The following is a 15,357-nucleotide window of genomic DNA, read 5'->3' as shown; positions in this document are numbered from 1 at the left end:
ATAAGCCAGAGGATTGGGAAAGTCTTAAAGAAAAAGACACACCTGGAGGGTAAAATTGTAAATATCAAGACTGACATCAAGAGTTTATTCCAGTATATAAAGGGAGGGAAGCCAAAGTGAAATACAACACAGGCACTTTAGAGAATGAGGAAGTGAGGACTGCAGATGCTGGAGATCAGACCTGAAAATGTGTTGCTGGAAAAGCGCAGCAGGTCAGGTAGCATCCAAGGCCAGTCCTGAAGAAGGGCTTATGCCCGAAACGTCGATTCTCCTGCTCCTTGGATGCTGCCTGACCTGCTGCGCTTTTTCAGCAACACATTTTCAGCACTTTAGAGAATGAGACTGGGAAAATAATGTAGGACCAGGGAATGGCAGAGGAGTTAAGTAAGTACTTTGCACCAGTCTTCACTGTGGAAGACACTGATAACATCCCAAAACTACAAAATATACAAGGGGAGAAAAATGACTGGAAATAAATACAATAACTATCATGACAGAAGTAGTGCTTGGGAAACTAATGGGGCTAAAGCCGGAAAATCCCCTGGAGCTATTGGAATACATCCAAGAATATTAAAAGGACTACAGCAATACTGGATGCACTGACAATAACCGCCCATGAATCCTTAAGATTTGAGAAATACTCCAGAGGATTAGAAAATTGCTTTATTTCTAAAAGTGAAGGAGACAAAATAGCTAACTACAGGCCAGTTAATGTCCAATATTAGGAATACATTAAAGTCTATTATAAAACACAATATGATGAAGCAAATTCAGCATACCTTCATGAAGGAGAAATTATGCCTGACAAATTTACAAAATTCTTTGGAGGAGATAACAAGCAGGATAGTTAAAGGGGAAATAAAGAAAGTAATATATTGTAAAAAGTAGATGTAAAAGGGGTTTTTAAAAAAAAAAAAGGTACTCAGCCTGAATCTACTTAAATGTAAGAATTGGAGGTAGTATTAGTGTGGATGGAGCAAAAGCTAGCAAATAAAAGAAAAGGCGGGGCCTTTTTAGGCTGGCAACCTGTAACAGGGATCAGGGCTGGGGCCACAATTTGACATTTCATGGTGCCAGGATCAAGGATGTCTCAGAGGGGGTGCAGGATGTTCTTAAGAGGGAAAAAAGGGCCCAGCAGGAGGTCATTGTGCACATTGGGACCAACGACAAAGGAAGGGGAAAAAAAAAGATTCTGAATACAAAGTTAGGTGGGAATTTTAAAAAGTTGGTCCTCGAGAGAGTAATATCTGGATTACTCCTGGTACTACAAGCTCGTGAGGATAGGAATAGGAGGATAGAGATGAGTGCATGGCTGAGGAACTGGAGGGTGTATGGAGAAGATTTCACATTTTTGTATCATTGGAATCTCTTCTGGGGTAGAAGTGACCAGTACAAGGAGGATGGATGGAACCTAAAATTGAAGGGGTCTGGTAGGGAGATTTGCTCGAGCTGCTCTGGAGGATTTAAACTAGTACAGTAGGGGTGTGGGATCCAGGGAGATAGTGAGAACAGATAGCAATCTAAGACTAGTACAGTTGAGAGAAGAATCGAACAGTCAGGGCAGACAGGGACAAAGCAGAGAACAAAGTAGGATTGATCAATTAAACTGCATTTATTTCAATGCAAGAGGCCTAACAGGGAAGGCGGATGAACTCAGGACATGGTTAGGAATATGGGACTGGGATATCATAACAATTACAGAAATGTGGCTCAGGGATGGACAAGACTGGCAGCTTAATGTTCCAGAATACAAATTCTACAGGAAGGACAGAAAGGGAGGCAAGAGAGGAGGTGGAGTGGTGTTTTTGATAAGGGATAGTTGTACTGAGGGAGGACATTCCTGGAAATACATCCAGGGAAGTTATTTGGGCGGAACTGAGAAATAAGAAAAGGGGTGATCACCTTATTGGGACTGTATTATAGACCCCCCTAGTGGTCAGCAGAAAATTGAGAAACAAATTTGTAAAAGTAAATTTCAGTTATCTGCAAGAATAACAGGGTGGTTATGGTAGGGGATTTTAACTTTCCAAACATAGACTGAGTGCGCCATAGTGCTAAAGGTTTAGATGGAGAGCAATTTCTTAAGTGTGTACAAGAAAACTTTCTGATTCAATATGTGGATGTACCTGCAAGAGAAGGTGCAAAACTTGAACTACTCTTGGGAAATAAGGCAGGGCAGGTGACTGAGGTCTTAGTAGGGGAGCACTTTGGTCGCTGGCCCCATAATGTAATCTAATCTAATCTAATAATTCTATTAGTTTTAAAATAGTGATGGAAAAGGATAGACCGGATCTAAAAGTTGAAGTTCTAAATTGGAGGCAGGCTAATTTTGACAGTATCAGGCAAGGACTTTCAAAAGCCAATTGAGGGCAGAAGTTCATATGTAAAGGGACAGCTGGAAAATGGGAAGCCTTCCGAAATGAGACAAGAGTCCAGAAATAGTATACTTCTGTTCGGGTGAAAGGAAAGGCTGGTAGGTGTAGGGAATGCTGGATGACTAAAGAAATTGAGAGTTTGGTTAAGTAAAAGAAGAAAATTTGTGTCAGCTATGGGCAGGATAGAGCAAGTGAATCCTTAGAAAATTATAAAGGCAATAGGAGTATACTTAAGAGGGAAATCAGGAGGGCAAAAAAGGGGACATGAGATAGCTTTGGCAAATAGAGTTGAGGAGGATCCAAAGGGTTTTTACAAATACATTAAGGACAAAAGGGTAACTAGGGAGAGAATAGGACCCCCTAAAAGATCAAGAAGGCAGATTTTGTATGGAGCTGCAGGAGATGAAGATACTAAACAATTATTTTGCATCAGTGTTTACTCTGCAAAAGGACATGGAAGATATAGAATGTGGAAATAAATGGTGACATCTTGAAAAATGTCCATATTATAGAGCAGAAGTACTGGATGTCTTTAAACGCATAAAAGCAGAAAGATCCCCAGGACCTGATCAGGTGTACCCTAGACCTCTGTGGGAAGCTGGGAAAGTGTTTGCTGGGCCTCTTGCTGAGATATTTGTATCATCAATAGTCACAGGTGAGGTATTAGAAGACTGGAGGTTGTCTAATATGGTGTCACTATTTAAGAAAGTTGGTAAGGACAAGCCAAGGAACTACAGACTGGCGACCCTGACGTTGGTAGTGGACAAGCTGTTGGAAGGAATCCTGAGGGACAGGATGTACATGTATTTGCAAAGGCAAGGACTGATTAGAGATAGCCAACATGGCTTTGTACGAGGGAAATCATGTCTGACAAACTTAATTGAGTTTTCTGAAGAAGTAACAGAGGATTGATGAGCGCAGAGCGGTAGGTATGATCTATACGGATTTCAGCAAGGCGTTTGACAAGGTTCCCCCATGGGAGACTGGTTAACAAGGTTAGATCTCATGGAATATAGGGAGAGCTCACCATTTGGATGCAGAACTGGCTCAAAGGTAGAAGACAGAGGGAGGTGGTGGTGGAGGCCTGTGATCAGTGGAGTGCCCTGGGATCAGTGCTGGGTCCACTACTTTTCATCATTTATACAAATGATTTGGATGTGAGCTTAAGAAGTATACTTAGTACATTTGCAGATGACACCAAAATTGGAGGTATGGTGGACAGCAAAGACAGTTACCTCAGATTACAACAGGATCTTGTTCAGATGGGCAAATGGGCTGAGGAGTGGCAGATGGCATTTAATTCAGATAAGTGAAAGGTGCTACATTTTGGAAAGGCAAATCAGGCCAGGACATATACACTTAATGGTAAAGTCCTAGGAGAGTGTTACTGAACAAAGAGACCTTGGAGTGCAGGTTCATAGCTCCTTGAAAGTGGAGTTGCAGGTGGATATGATAGCGAAGGTGGTGTTTGGTATGCTTTCCTTTATTGGTCAGAGTACAGGAGTTGGGAGGTCATGTTGAGGCTGTACAGGACATTGGTTAGACCACTTTTGGAATATTGCATGCAATTTTAGTCTCCTTCCTATTGGAAGGATGTTGCGAAACTTGAAAGGGTTCAGAAAAGATTTACAAGGATGCTGCCAGGGTTGGACTTGAGCTAGAGGGAAGAGGCTGGGGCTATTTTCCCTGGAGTGTCTGAGGCTGAGCGGTGACATTGCAGAAGTTTATAAAATCATGACGGATATAGATAGGGTAATAGGTTAGGTCTTTTCCCCTGGGTAGGGGAGTCCAGAACTATAGAGCATAGATTTTGAGGTGAGAGGAAAAAAGATATAAAAGAGACCTAAGGGGCAACTTTTTCATGCAGAGGGTAGTGAATGTGTGGAATGGGCTGCCACAGGAAGTGGTGGAGGCTAGTACAATTGCAAAATTTAAAAGGCATCTGGATGGACACATTAATAAGAAGGGTTTGGAGGAATATGGGCCGGGTGCTGGCAAGAGAGACTAGATTGGGTTGGGATATCTGGTTGGCATGGCCGAGTGGGATCGAAGGATCTATTTCCATGCTGCACATCTCTATGACTCTAAGTATGTCTTTCAAAAACAGTATCCGCCTCTATCAGTGAGCATTTAGAAATTTTATTTCTCTTCATCAACATTCCCTTCGTCAGGAAGGGCTTATGCCCAAAACGTAGACTCTCCTGCTCCTTCGATGCTGTCTGACCTGCTGAGCTTTTCCAGTGCTACACTTTAGGATAGTGAAGGCGGCATTGGGTAAGCTTTCCTTTATTGGTCAGAGTATTGAGTACAGGAGTTGGGAGGTCATGTTGCAGCTGTACAGGATATTGGTTAGGCCACTGTTAGAATATTGCATGCAATTCTGATCTCCTTCCTATCGGAAAGATGTTGTGAAACGTGAAAAGGTTCAGAAAAGATTTACGAGGATGTTGCCAGGGTTGGAGGATTTCAGCTACAGGGAGAGGCTGAACAGACTGGGGCTGTTTTCCCTTGGAGGCTAAGGGGTGACCTTATAGAGGTTTACAAAATTATGAGGGGCATGGATAGGGTAAATAGGCAAAGTCCTTTCCCTGGGGTCGGGGAGCCCAGAACTAGAGGGCATAAGTTTAGGGTCAGAGAGGAAAAATATAAAAAGAGAGACTTAAGGGGCAATTTTTTCACACAGAGGGTATGGAATGAGCTGCCAGAGGAATTGCTACATTGAAGAGGCATTTGGATGGGTATATGAATAGGAAGGGTTTGGAGGGATATGGGCTGGTGCTGGCAGGTGGGACTAGATTGGGTTGGGATATCTGGTCGGCATGGACGAGTTAGACTCAAGGGTCTGTTTCCATGCTGTACATCTCTATGACGCTCTGGCATTTGCAGTCCTCACCTTGTCTCAATAAAACTCAGTTGTGTTGTATCACAAGACTTGCATGGAAGAAAGATTCAATTATATAGGAAACACAAGAATGACAAGACCTGTAATAAGGTGCTTCAATTCAGTAAAACAATTAACTATAAAACTTTATTTTGGTACAGGCACAGAAGTCAAAATTGAACAAATGAAATTAAAGTACTTACGCATGTGGGCATATGTATTTTACATGTGGTGCCCTGATAGCTGTCAAGCCCTCTGCCCAGCCATACCTAGAAAATAAAGAAGATAGTGAATATGAATTTTACATAAACTGGGAAATAATCTCAGCTACAATGGATGTTAGCCACATTCGTGCACACCCAAAAGGGTGTATATGTGCAAATATTAACTAAACAGCAAATAACCTGAATATAAATCACATGTTTAAAATCTTTTATCAGACTGCTTACATCAGCCCTTTCAACGTTATGCTCAGGGTCATAACGAGACACGGAAAACCACCTTTCTTTCCTCATTGAGAAGTGCCAAGGCCCAAAGCTGGAGATGTCAGACCAATAGAAGATGCATATCTTTGAAAATGACAATTTTTTAAATGATTATTTTAGGAATTTTGCAAATTTTCAACAATAGACTAGGTTTCTGTTGGGCCATCATACTTTTTAGTGCACAACATAAGACACGATTGAGTGGCTGAGTGCTGGAAGATAGCTGTCACAAGATAAATTTGATCTTCAATAATTAAACAACATCTGTAAATCTATTTAATATGCTCATTTGTATTTCTTAAAATAGATGTTTCCACATATAAAGTGGAAACTGTTGAAGTTTTTCCCTGCTGCCCATTGCAGGACCAAAATCCTGACATACTTTTTTTGATCTGTTAGCTGAGGAAATCCTTCAAGAGAAATTGTATGCATTATACCTTCCAGAGATACCTGTAACATATTTCTTTGTTTGACAATAAAGGCTATGAAAAAACCCAATAAAAATTCACTGGGAGCTCTGCAGTAATGAATACAAAACAGGAAGTAATTCCAGAGATGGAATTACTGCAGATATGCAGGTCTATGTGGAGAGAGAAAGAGAATTAACAGAGTTCAGTAGGACAATTCTTCACACTCTTTCTTGCATTCATCCAAAGTATTTGACTCAGTAAATGTTGCAGCTCTGGATTGTACTCAAATATTTGAACAGCCAAGGAACTTCACAATTCTGCAGACATTTCATAATATGTCCTCAGTGGAAGACCTGAAACAGAAGACTTTAAAATCTGGATCGAAAGACGTGGGATTGTCCGCATGCTATTTTTAACGAGTCAACCAGCCTGATTTAGATGATCTTCGCCTATTATTCAGCATTTCTCACAAATCTTTCACTGCTGAGAACATCCAAAGTTAAAAACCACACAACACCAGGTTATAGTCCAACAGGTTTAATTGGAAGCACACTAGCTTTCGGAGCGACGCTCCTTCATCAGGTGATAGTGGAGGGCTCAGTGAATTGATCTTTACATTGCTCAGGCCAGATACCAACTCTGACACCTCTTTGTACTGTTCCCTCGATTATGACCCCACCTCTGATCAACAAGCCATCATCTCTCAGACCATCAAAAACCTTATCACTTCAGGAGCTCTCCCATACATAGCCTCCAACTTGATAGTTAACTAACCCCACACTGCCCATTTCTATCTCATGAAGGATAGGTCACACCTGACAAATCAAGAGTTTTTTTGAAGATGTGTCAAAAGTGGTGGACAGAAGGAAGACTATGGATGTCATTTATATGGAGGCTTTTGATAAAGTGCCATATAAGAGACTGTTCGCTAAAGTGAAACCCATGGAATTTAAGGCAAATTACTGACGTGGATAGGAAATTGGCTGAGTGACAGGAAATAGTTAGAATAATGGGTAAGTATTCAAACTGGCAAGACACTACTAGTGGTGTTTGGGCCTCAGCTATTTACAATATTCAATAACAACTTGGATAAATTCCTCAGTTCAAAGATGTACAGATTAGGTGGATTCCCATGCTAAATTGTCCTATATTGTTCAGAAATGTGTAGACTAGGTCGATTAGCCATGGCTTATGCAGGTTTTCAGGGGATAAGGCAGGGGGTGGTCTGGGTGGGATGTTCTTTGCAAAGTGTAGATTCGGTGGGCCGAATGGCTGATATCTGCTTTGTCGGGATTCTGCCATTATATGAAAGACAGTAGATAAACTACTTCCACTGGTTGAAAATTCGAGAAGCAAGAGGCATAGTCTAAGAATTTGGGTCAGGCCATTTGAGAGAGATGTTAAAACACAATGTATAGTGGTAATTTGGAATTCTCTCTCAAAATGGCGGTCAATGTTAATTCAACTTTAATCTCAGGTAGACAAGTTTGTATTATTATCATCAAGAGGTAATCTCAGGCAGGCATAATGGATTTAGGTCACAGATCAGCCATGATCTTACTGAATGGCAGAGGAGGCTCAAGGGGTTGAATGGCCTACTCCTGTTTCTCACTTCTTGATTTATTTTTAAAAGGGTAGTTTGCAGAAAAACATTTCAAGCTCACATGCACGTTAAAAAAAAAAGACAGTATGCCCTGAACAGAAAAAGAACAAGCTCATTTTCATGCTGTGCTTTCTAATACACTAAAAAACATTATTGCCAAATTGGCATTATCAAAATTACAGTTTGATGAAGGACTTCAGTAACTCTCCATTATCAGTGGTATCATGCTTTTTCTACATTTTCTAATTATTACACAGCTTATTTTTATTATGGGAAGCACTCAAATGGTCAAAGGCTTTTCTAGTGAATTTTCAGATTATTCAAGAAATAATAATTACGGCAACGGTTGAGCATTAAGTGTGCCTGTACTCTCTCCTCATAGCTTTGCCAAATGCATGCTCATCACATACAAGGGATGTCAAGTCATCATTGAGGCAGGAAAATCAGTTTTTTATTATTCATTCACAGGAGGTGGTTGTTGACTAGGCCAGCATTTAGTGTCAACCACTAAGCGCCCATAGGGTTGTTAAGAGTCAATCACAATGCTGTAGGTCTAGAGTCACATGCAGGCCAGTCAAGGCAAGGATAGTTGTGTCCTTCCCTAATGGACACAAATGAACAAGATAAATTTCTCCCCGACAATTGACAACCATTTCATGGTCGCCATTATACTCAAGTTCATTTTTTAAAATACTTGAAGTCAAATTTTAATCATCTTCCATGGCAGGATTCTGGAACATTACCCATACCTCTGAATTAATAGCAATAAAACCATTTGGCCATCACCTCCTCATAAGTGATCAACCCTGTGCTTAACACAAACTTGGGTCTGATCGCATATCTATACTGGTTTGTTGGGAAAAATAAAGCATAGAATCCATACACATTTTTTGATCCCCCCATGGATGAGGGGTGCCAAGGGCTCTTGCAGTGCCAATCAATCATTCTGAAGGTGGCTAGCCAGCCACATTTCAGGAATGAGACATGCGATTCCCACAACACACTAGAACACATTTATTCAAAAATCAGTGACAAATACATATTGAATATAACCAATTTTCATTATACACCTGAAGTAATATATTATACACAACAAAAAAAAGTCTCTTACCCAGTGTCTCCTAATCCATGGAGAAAGATAACCTACAAGTAAAAGGGGAATAACAAAATAAATAGATTAAGAAAAACTATAGCAATAAAATCAACATGAAGCTTAAAGAAAAACAAAAAACTTTCTGCACAGAAAATACAAATGAGACGGACGTATTCTTTTATCACACCATTCTATCATTTCCTCAAAAATAGTTCAAATATCTCAGACATCTAAAACATTTACCACCTTATAAATAGCTTGCAATGCAAGTTGACCACAGCTTGACAAGGGCAAGAGAGATTTGAAATCCTGATAATTGACGCAATCATAAAAAGGTCATTTTGCCCATCAATGCCAGATCAACTCCCTTACAGACTTTTCCCTTTCAAGTATTTATGCAATTATTTTTTGAAAGGTTATGGCCAAACCTGACCTCCCCACTCAGGCAACGCATCAGGATCAAAACTCCCAATTTCTAGCAATTACTTTAAAATGTACATCTACCAATTACCAGATCTCTTGCCACTGTCAAGTTTGCCTCACTTACTCTTTCAAAATCATGAAGGATTTTGAAACATGAAATTTTCTTCCAATTTTATCTATTTTAAAGGAGAACAATGCCAACTTCACTCATTTCATTCCACATCCTTACTACTATGCTTGGGAATTTCTTCTGTTCTGCAAACTGTTCAAGACTTTGGCTTCTTTGCAGAGATGTGGTACGTAAATTAAGACATATCATTCCAAATGGGGAAATCTAGGCGTTTTATGATTGAATGATAAAATATATCAAAACCATTCACAGGATGTAAGCATCATTGGTTGGACCAGCATTTATCACCCACTCCAAAAGCTGCCCAGACAGTGAAGAGTCAACTGATTGCTGTGTCTTTAGAGTCACATGTAGGCCAAAGCAGATAAGAACAGGAGTTTCCTTCTATAAAAGGAGTCAAAATTACAAAAAAAAACAAAGTTATGGAATGCACATCTTTATAAAGAACATTTTTGTTTGGAAACAGCATTCTCAACTGGTCACCTTCAAAAGATTTCTATATGTAAACTTAATGTCTGTTTCTGCACCTCATTTGAAATCTTATCATTTAGTTTATAAAACCTCTTCAGGTCAGTCAAAACGAATCGCTTCACACTTCTGAAAATCTTAATCATATTCCTGATTTTGCTGGTCACACTAAAGAGTAGCAAATCCAATTTGGCCAGTAACATCACCAACTAACCACTAACATTAGCAAAGCAACAGAAAACACAATTTGATATTCACTTTGCGTTTTGCCAGAAACATTCACCCCCAGACCTCACTGCAGCCCTGATTCAACACGGACAAGACCTGAATTCCAGAGATGATAGTAAATGTCCTTGATATCAAAGCATCTCCAAGACATGAGCAAGAAATCTGAACTTCAGGTACCAGCTCCAACACTTGGGAAACTCAAAATCAACAATGACTTCATAGCTTGCTCGTATTTGCACCAAATACCCTATCTGAACTATTCATACTAATGTACCATAGCAGGAATATGAACCATCTACATTGCCTACTACTCACCAGGTTTCAAGAACACTACTTGCAATCCTCCTGGTCGAGTTCTTGAAACTTTTCTGTTATTTTCAAACCACCTTCATCGATCCACACTTCACTGTGAACTTGCTATTTATCAGACTACTCCTTTTAGGAACTGTAGTTTTAGGAGGTTTTTTCCCTTAAATAAAATTAACGCTGGCTTAAGCTTCACCTTTGAGTAATGTGACAATACCAATGAGAATTACTTTTTTTTTCCCCCCCACAGTTATAGAATCATTGACCCTTGTAAGTTTTTTCTGCAATTTCTTCAATGCATTTGCATCCTTCCTACTGTGTGGAACCAAACTTTCACACAGCTGAGGACCGAACAAGTATCTTAAACAAATTAAGCATCATCCTCTCGCTCTTTGTATACTCTATGCTGCAAATAATAAAGACCAGGATACTGTTGTTCTATTCACTGTGACACTCAGGTCCTGCACCTTCTTTAGAACTGTACTCTTATTTTACCTTGCTTGTTCATTTGTTTCTTACCAAAGTGTATTAGTTTCTGCATTGAGCTGTCACTTATCTTCTGTTCAGTACACGTCAACTGGTCTGTCTACATGCCTTTGAAGTCTCACACTGTCCTTCGCACAAATTTATAGTGCTTACAACTTTTGTATCATCCTCACGTTATATAATTGTTCCCTGCATATCAAGATCTACAGCATTCATATTTATCAGGAAAAATAAAGGGTCCCAACATCAATCCTTGGGGAACTATACTATAAACATTCCTTCAGGCCAAAATATAGCCTTTACTCTGGCTGAATATTAGGAAATAATCCCATGACCACAAATGTACTCACTTTTGAGGAGCTACAAGTTCTCACAAAATTGTTGCATGGCACTGTATCAAAATGCCTGTTGAAAGTTCATGTTCATAACAGCATTACCCACATCAACCCTGCTACCACTTCAAAATCTCCAGCAACTTAGTTAAATGCGATTTTCCCTTTACAAATCTATGCTGGTTCTTCCCGATCAAGCCATCTTCTTCTGTGTGAAGCATAATTCAATCCCACATAGCACACATTGTTCCTCCTGAGTTTCAAGGTGAAACCACAATTATCTTAATAGATCAGTGGGTTTTTCATGTAACATTTGAGGGGTTGCATGAAAAGGAATGCAACATCTGAAACAAAAAAACAGAGGAGCGGAGGTTGTTGTATCTAACCTCTCCTAAACTGTAGTTCAGTCTAATGCATATCAGTCACTTCTTTACCACCTAGACATTGTCCTGGAAAAAAAAATGAGAAAAAAAAAAAAAATCAGAAATCTATATCCAATCAAGAAAACAAGTTGAAAATTCTCCTCTAAGCTCGCAAGGCAATCAAAACTGCTCCAAGAAACTATACTAAGTGACACTGATTAATTGATACCTACTTCCAAAATTTGATCTTCCCCTAGCTAGGAACAAATGTAGGTCTACCCTCTAGGAAAAGGACACTCACTGCTTCAGGCCTACTAATGGATTAAAAAAAACCTAATATCTAACAGGTTTCTTCCCTTGTGTAATTAAATGCATAACCTTAGTAAAATTATTTGCTGGAGTGAGTTTTCATGTTCATGTAACCATTGTCAATGTCCTCAGTGAAATTGGTCAAGTCTACACCTCCCTTAGGTGAAAGGAATCAGGACTTCAACCTAAGGTATTTTCAACGAAAAAAAATTGTGGCCTTCCTCAGAACCGTTCTGTAATGAGTGGAACCATCTGGATCTTGTTGACTATAAGATCCTTGACTAGGGTTGTTAGCAATAGAACCGGGGGCCACGGCCCAGGTTGTTTCCAGGGTGTCCCTCTTCTGTTGCTGTTGCTGCCAGCATCGCATGGGCCCATTAGGAATCAGGACTGTTACTGTTACCTAGGTACGTTAAGAACCAGAACAGCTGCAATTGTTTGAGGACCACATGTCAGAAAACCCCTGAAGCATCTGGCAGAACAGCATGGCTAGTCCCAAAATAAAAAGCTTCAACTGCACTTGTTGCACTAGCCACGACCTTGGGTTCAGCTGTTTCAGTTCTGGCCACAACCCATCCCCTTTAGGCCCTTTATCAAAGGCCAAGGGATTAAGGCCTACCTTCACTCAGATACACAGCAAGGCCATAGCTAGTATAGTCAGCCCACTAGCTATCACTGTTGCGACCAACACACATGGAAAGGCCATATTTTTCCTGCAGTCACTGTTGGCAGGACATATTTACCCTTCGACCCTCTGGAGGTCACTGCCCTGATATCGCACCTTTTTTCTGCCAGTGAGGTCTTCCTTCTCCTCTCTCTTCCCCCCAAAATAGAATATTGGGAAGAAATCCAGTCAGGTGTAACACCGCTCCTGTTTGGGCTAAAGGACTTTCAGGCATTTTAACAACCTGCTGGAGGACAAGCGGTTCTAGACCAATTGGAGAAGGGAGTAGGGTGGGGGGGGAATTCCCCTTCCTGGAGGGGATAATGGGACGTGAGCAAGGCTGTCAGAAGTACAAATCAGACAAAGAGGTAGGAAATCGAAGATTTAACTGTTGGAGAAGGAGATGCTTGACCTGGAGTCACATCTCAGTCAGCTCAATGCAGACTCCTCTCTGTGGGGCAGGAGTGTGGAGAGAAGGCGGCTGTGCTTCGAGACTGCAGTTTGTTGGGTCCTGGGGTGCGTATGACAGGTCACAGAATTCTGTGGGAGGACCTGCCACAGCTCAGACCAGAGGACACCAGAAGGCTTGACACTCTGGTCGTTTTTGAAGAACTGAACGATACCCTCACCTGGCTTCCATGAGCCAATCAACAGTGCCAGACAGGCTTCTGTGGAGTTCTTCAGTGCGCTCTGGAATGTCATTGGTGGAGACAGAGGAAGGGGGGGGGGGGGGGGGGGGAATGCTATGACTACACGCAGGTGCTGGGGAAGTGACTGATTGCTGGAGAGCTTGGCACAGGGTGATCATAGCCCTGCTGCCAAAGAGGAGGGACCTGTGTTCTCTCAAGAACTGGCATCTGATCTCCCTCCTCCGCAGAGATTACAAACTTTTTGCCAGGGTGCTGGCTTCTCACCTGGTGTCTGTGCTAACACACACGACCCACCCTAGCCGGTTAAAATTGACCTGGGCGGAAGGATTCACAACAACATCCATCTGGTCGGGGCCCTTCTCGTTTATATTTTTGTTGTGTGCTTTCCTGATCAGGTGTTTGACAGGATCAAGAGTATCTGCTCGGGACTCTGCGGGCAACGCAGTTCAGGACACAATCACCCAGATCTGACATTTGTACACTGCTGCTGACTGGGTGGTTAAAAGGTTAACAGGTCCCTAATGGCGACCCTTCGCTTCAGGAGTATGTCAGGGCTGACCTTTGTCCTGCCAGCTGTATTCCCTCTGCATGGAGCCTTCACAGTACCTCTTGCAGAGGTGGTTCTCGGGGCTAGTTCTGTGTGGACCGGACACAGACGTGGTCTTTTTGGCTTATGGTTGATAATATGCTCATGCTCACTGAGCTGGCTGACCTGGCAAGGGTGAGCAAGTGCTAGGTGGTGTTCTGTCTTCTGCCAGGATCAACTGGGCTAACTGTTTTGGACTCCTGGTTGGTCCGTGATGGGTGGACTCTCTGCCAGAGAAATTAGAGTTGCAGCTGGAATACCACCCATCTCCTCTATCTGGGGTCTGGAGGGCAAAGTCTCAGCTCACCTAGGCAGATGAACAGGACTACTGAGTGCTCTCTTACAGGGGTGGAGTGCTGGTCATAAACCAGCTGGTGGCCTCCACATTGTGGTACCAGTTGGTCCCGGAGTCTCTCCTCCTGGCTTTGTCACTGACATCTAGAGAACATTGGTTCACTTCTTCTGGGACAAAAGGATGCAGCACAGGTTCAGAGTGTCCTTATTAAGGAGGGCAGTAATTCGCGAGTGTGTTCACACCCACGTGGCAACTTTCTGCTTTCAAATCTTGCAATGAGCGTCCTAAGTGGTGCACCCTGGCAATGTATTTTTTCTGCCAAGTGCATAACCTCAGTTACAACATGCAGCTGCTTTTATCAACCACATGGGTTTGCAGGTTGCCCTCAAGATGCTGCCTGTCTTTTACCAGGATCTGGATTACTGTCTGGGACATGGTTGACTCACGCCAGATCTACTCTCCATCAGGAGTAGTAGCTATCATCAGGATGTCGCTCAGGAATCTGCATCCTCACAATTGCAGGTTCGAGTGGCTGGCAGAGGGGAGGGCTGTGGCTGCAGGGCGACCAGGGTCAAGATGCTGCCACAGGATTTGGCATGCAGAGCAATGGTAGATATCCGGGTCACGGCCACTGCCATCCAACACCTTAAGATAGTGATGCTCACACCTGACAACGTGCACCAGTAGGAGGAAGCTCAGATGTGTTATTCGGCTCTCAATGGTTTCACAGGTCGGTGCAACAATCTGAAGCCCAACGAACCTACACTATTCCATTTTCATCCATTTGTTTATCCAATGACCATTTAAATATCCTTAAAGTTGGCGAGTCTACATGTCATCCCATTCCCCTTCAGTCAAAGCAAAATGCTCAGCAACACAGTATAAGTTTTACCACCATCTTTATTCTGTGCCCTGAAGAGACAGAGAACAATCACCCATGTGCACAGGGACTTGAGTTCTCGGTTTTCTCTTGAACAGTTTCTTAATTAATTATGTAGTCATTTTACAGGGAGGAGCATCCAGCTAAGGCAACATACATGCAGGTTGTAATGGTCACCCAATGAATAAGTGTCAATAGCAAAAATTAAGCCATTTGCTGTTATAGAATGAATGTTCTTAACCTTAACTAGTTTCACATAATGAATACTTTCCACCTTGTTAAACTGACCTTACATACTAAATGCTTCTAATATTGTTAAATGGTTCTACGTAATGAATGCTTTTCCACCTTGTCAACCCATTACCCTTGCACCCAGCACCCTATTAACTGC

At 41.7% G+C, this 15,357-nt stretch overlaps 1 protein-coding gene across 2 annotated transcripts in view; it reads right to left on the bottom strand.

Annotated features, from left to right (window-relative positions):
• The window catches only part of lypla1 (lysophospholipase 1), a 93,364-nt gene that overhangs the window by 54,030 nt on the left and 23,977 nt on the right, over positions 1-15,357 (bottom strand). Inside the window, exons 2-4 of one of the 2 annotated variants that reach the window (XM_087986392.1) lie at positions 11,607-11,669; positions 8,866-8,897; positions 5,460-5,525 (exon numbers count right to left, since the gene is read on the bottom strand). Coding sequence is in view for 1 of the 2 variants with exons in the window: in XM_043688339.2 (XP_043544274.1) it covers positions 5,460-5,525; positions 8,866-8,897 (98 nt within the window). In the remaining variant the exon portion in view is untranslated. The remainder of the gene's footprint in view (positions 1-5,459; positions 5,526-8,865; positions 8,898-11,606; positions 11,670-15,357) is intronic. The other variant, XM_043688339.2, reaches the window with a different exon arrangement.

Source organism: Chiloscyllium plagiosum, unplaced genomic scaffold (genome assembly GCF_037043375.1).
Source record: "Chiloscyllium plagiosum isolate Xiang-an unplaced genomic scaffold, Cpla_swu_hap1 HiC_scaffold_4, whole genome shotgun sequence".
In the NCBI taxonomy this organism is placed as follows: domain Eukaryota; kingdom Metazoa; phylum Chordata; class Chondrichthyes; order Orectolobiformes; family Hemiscylliidae; genus Chiloscyllium; species Chiloscyllium plagiosum.
The sequence above is the reverse complement of the archived record's forward strand: the minus strand, read 5'-3'. Positions and strand labels throughout refer to the sequence as shown.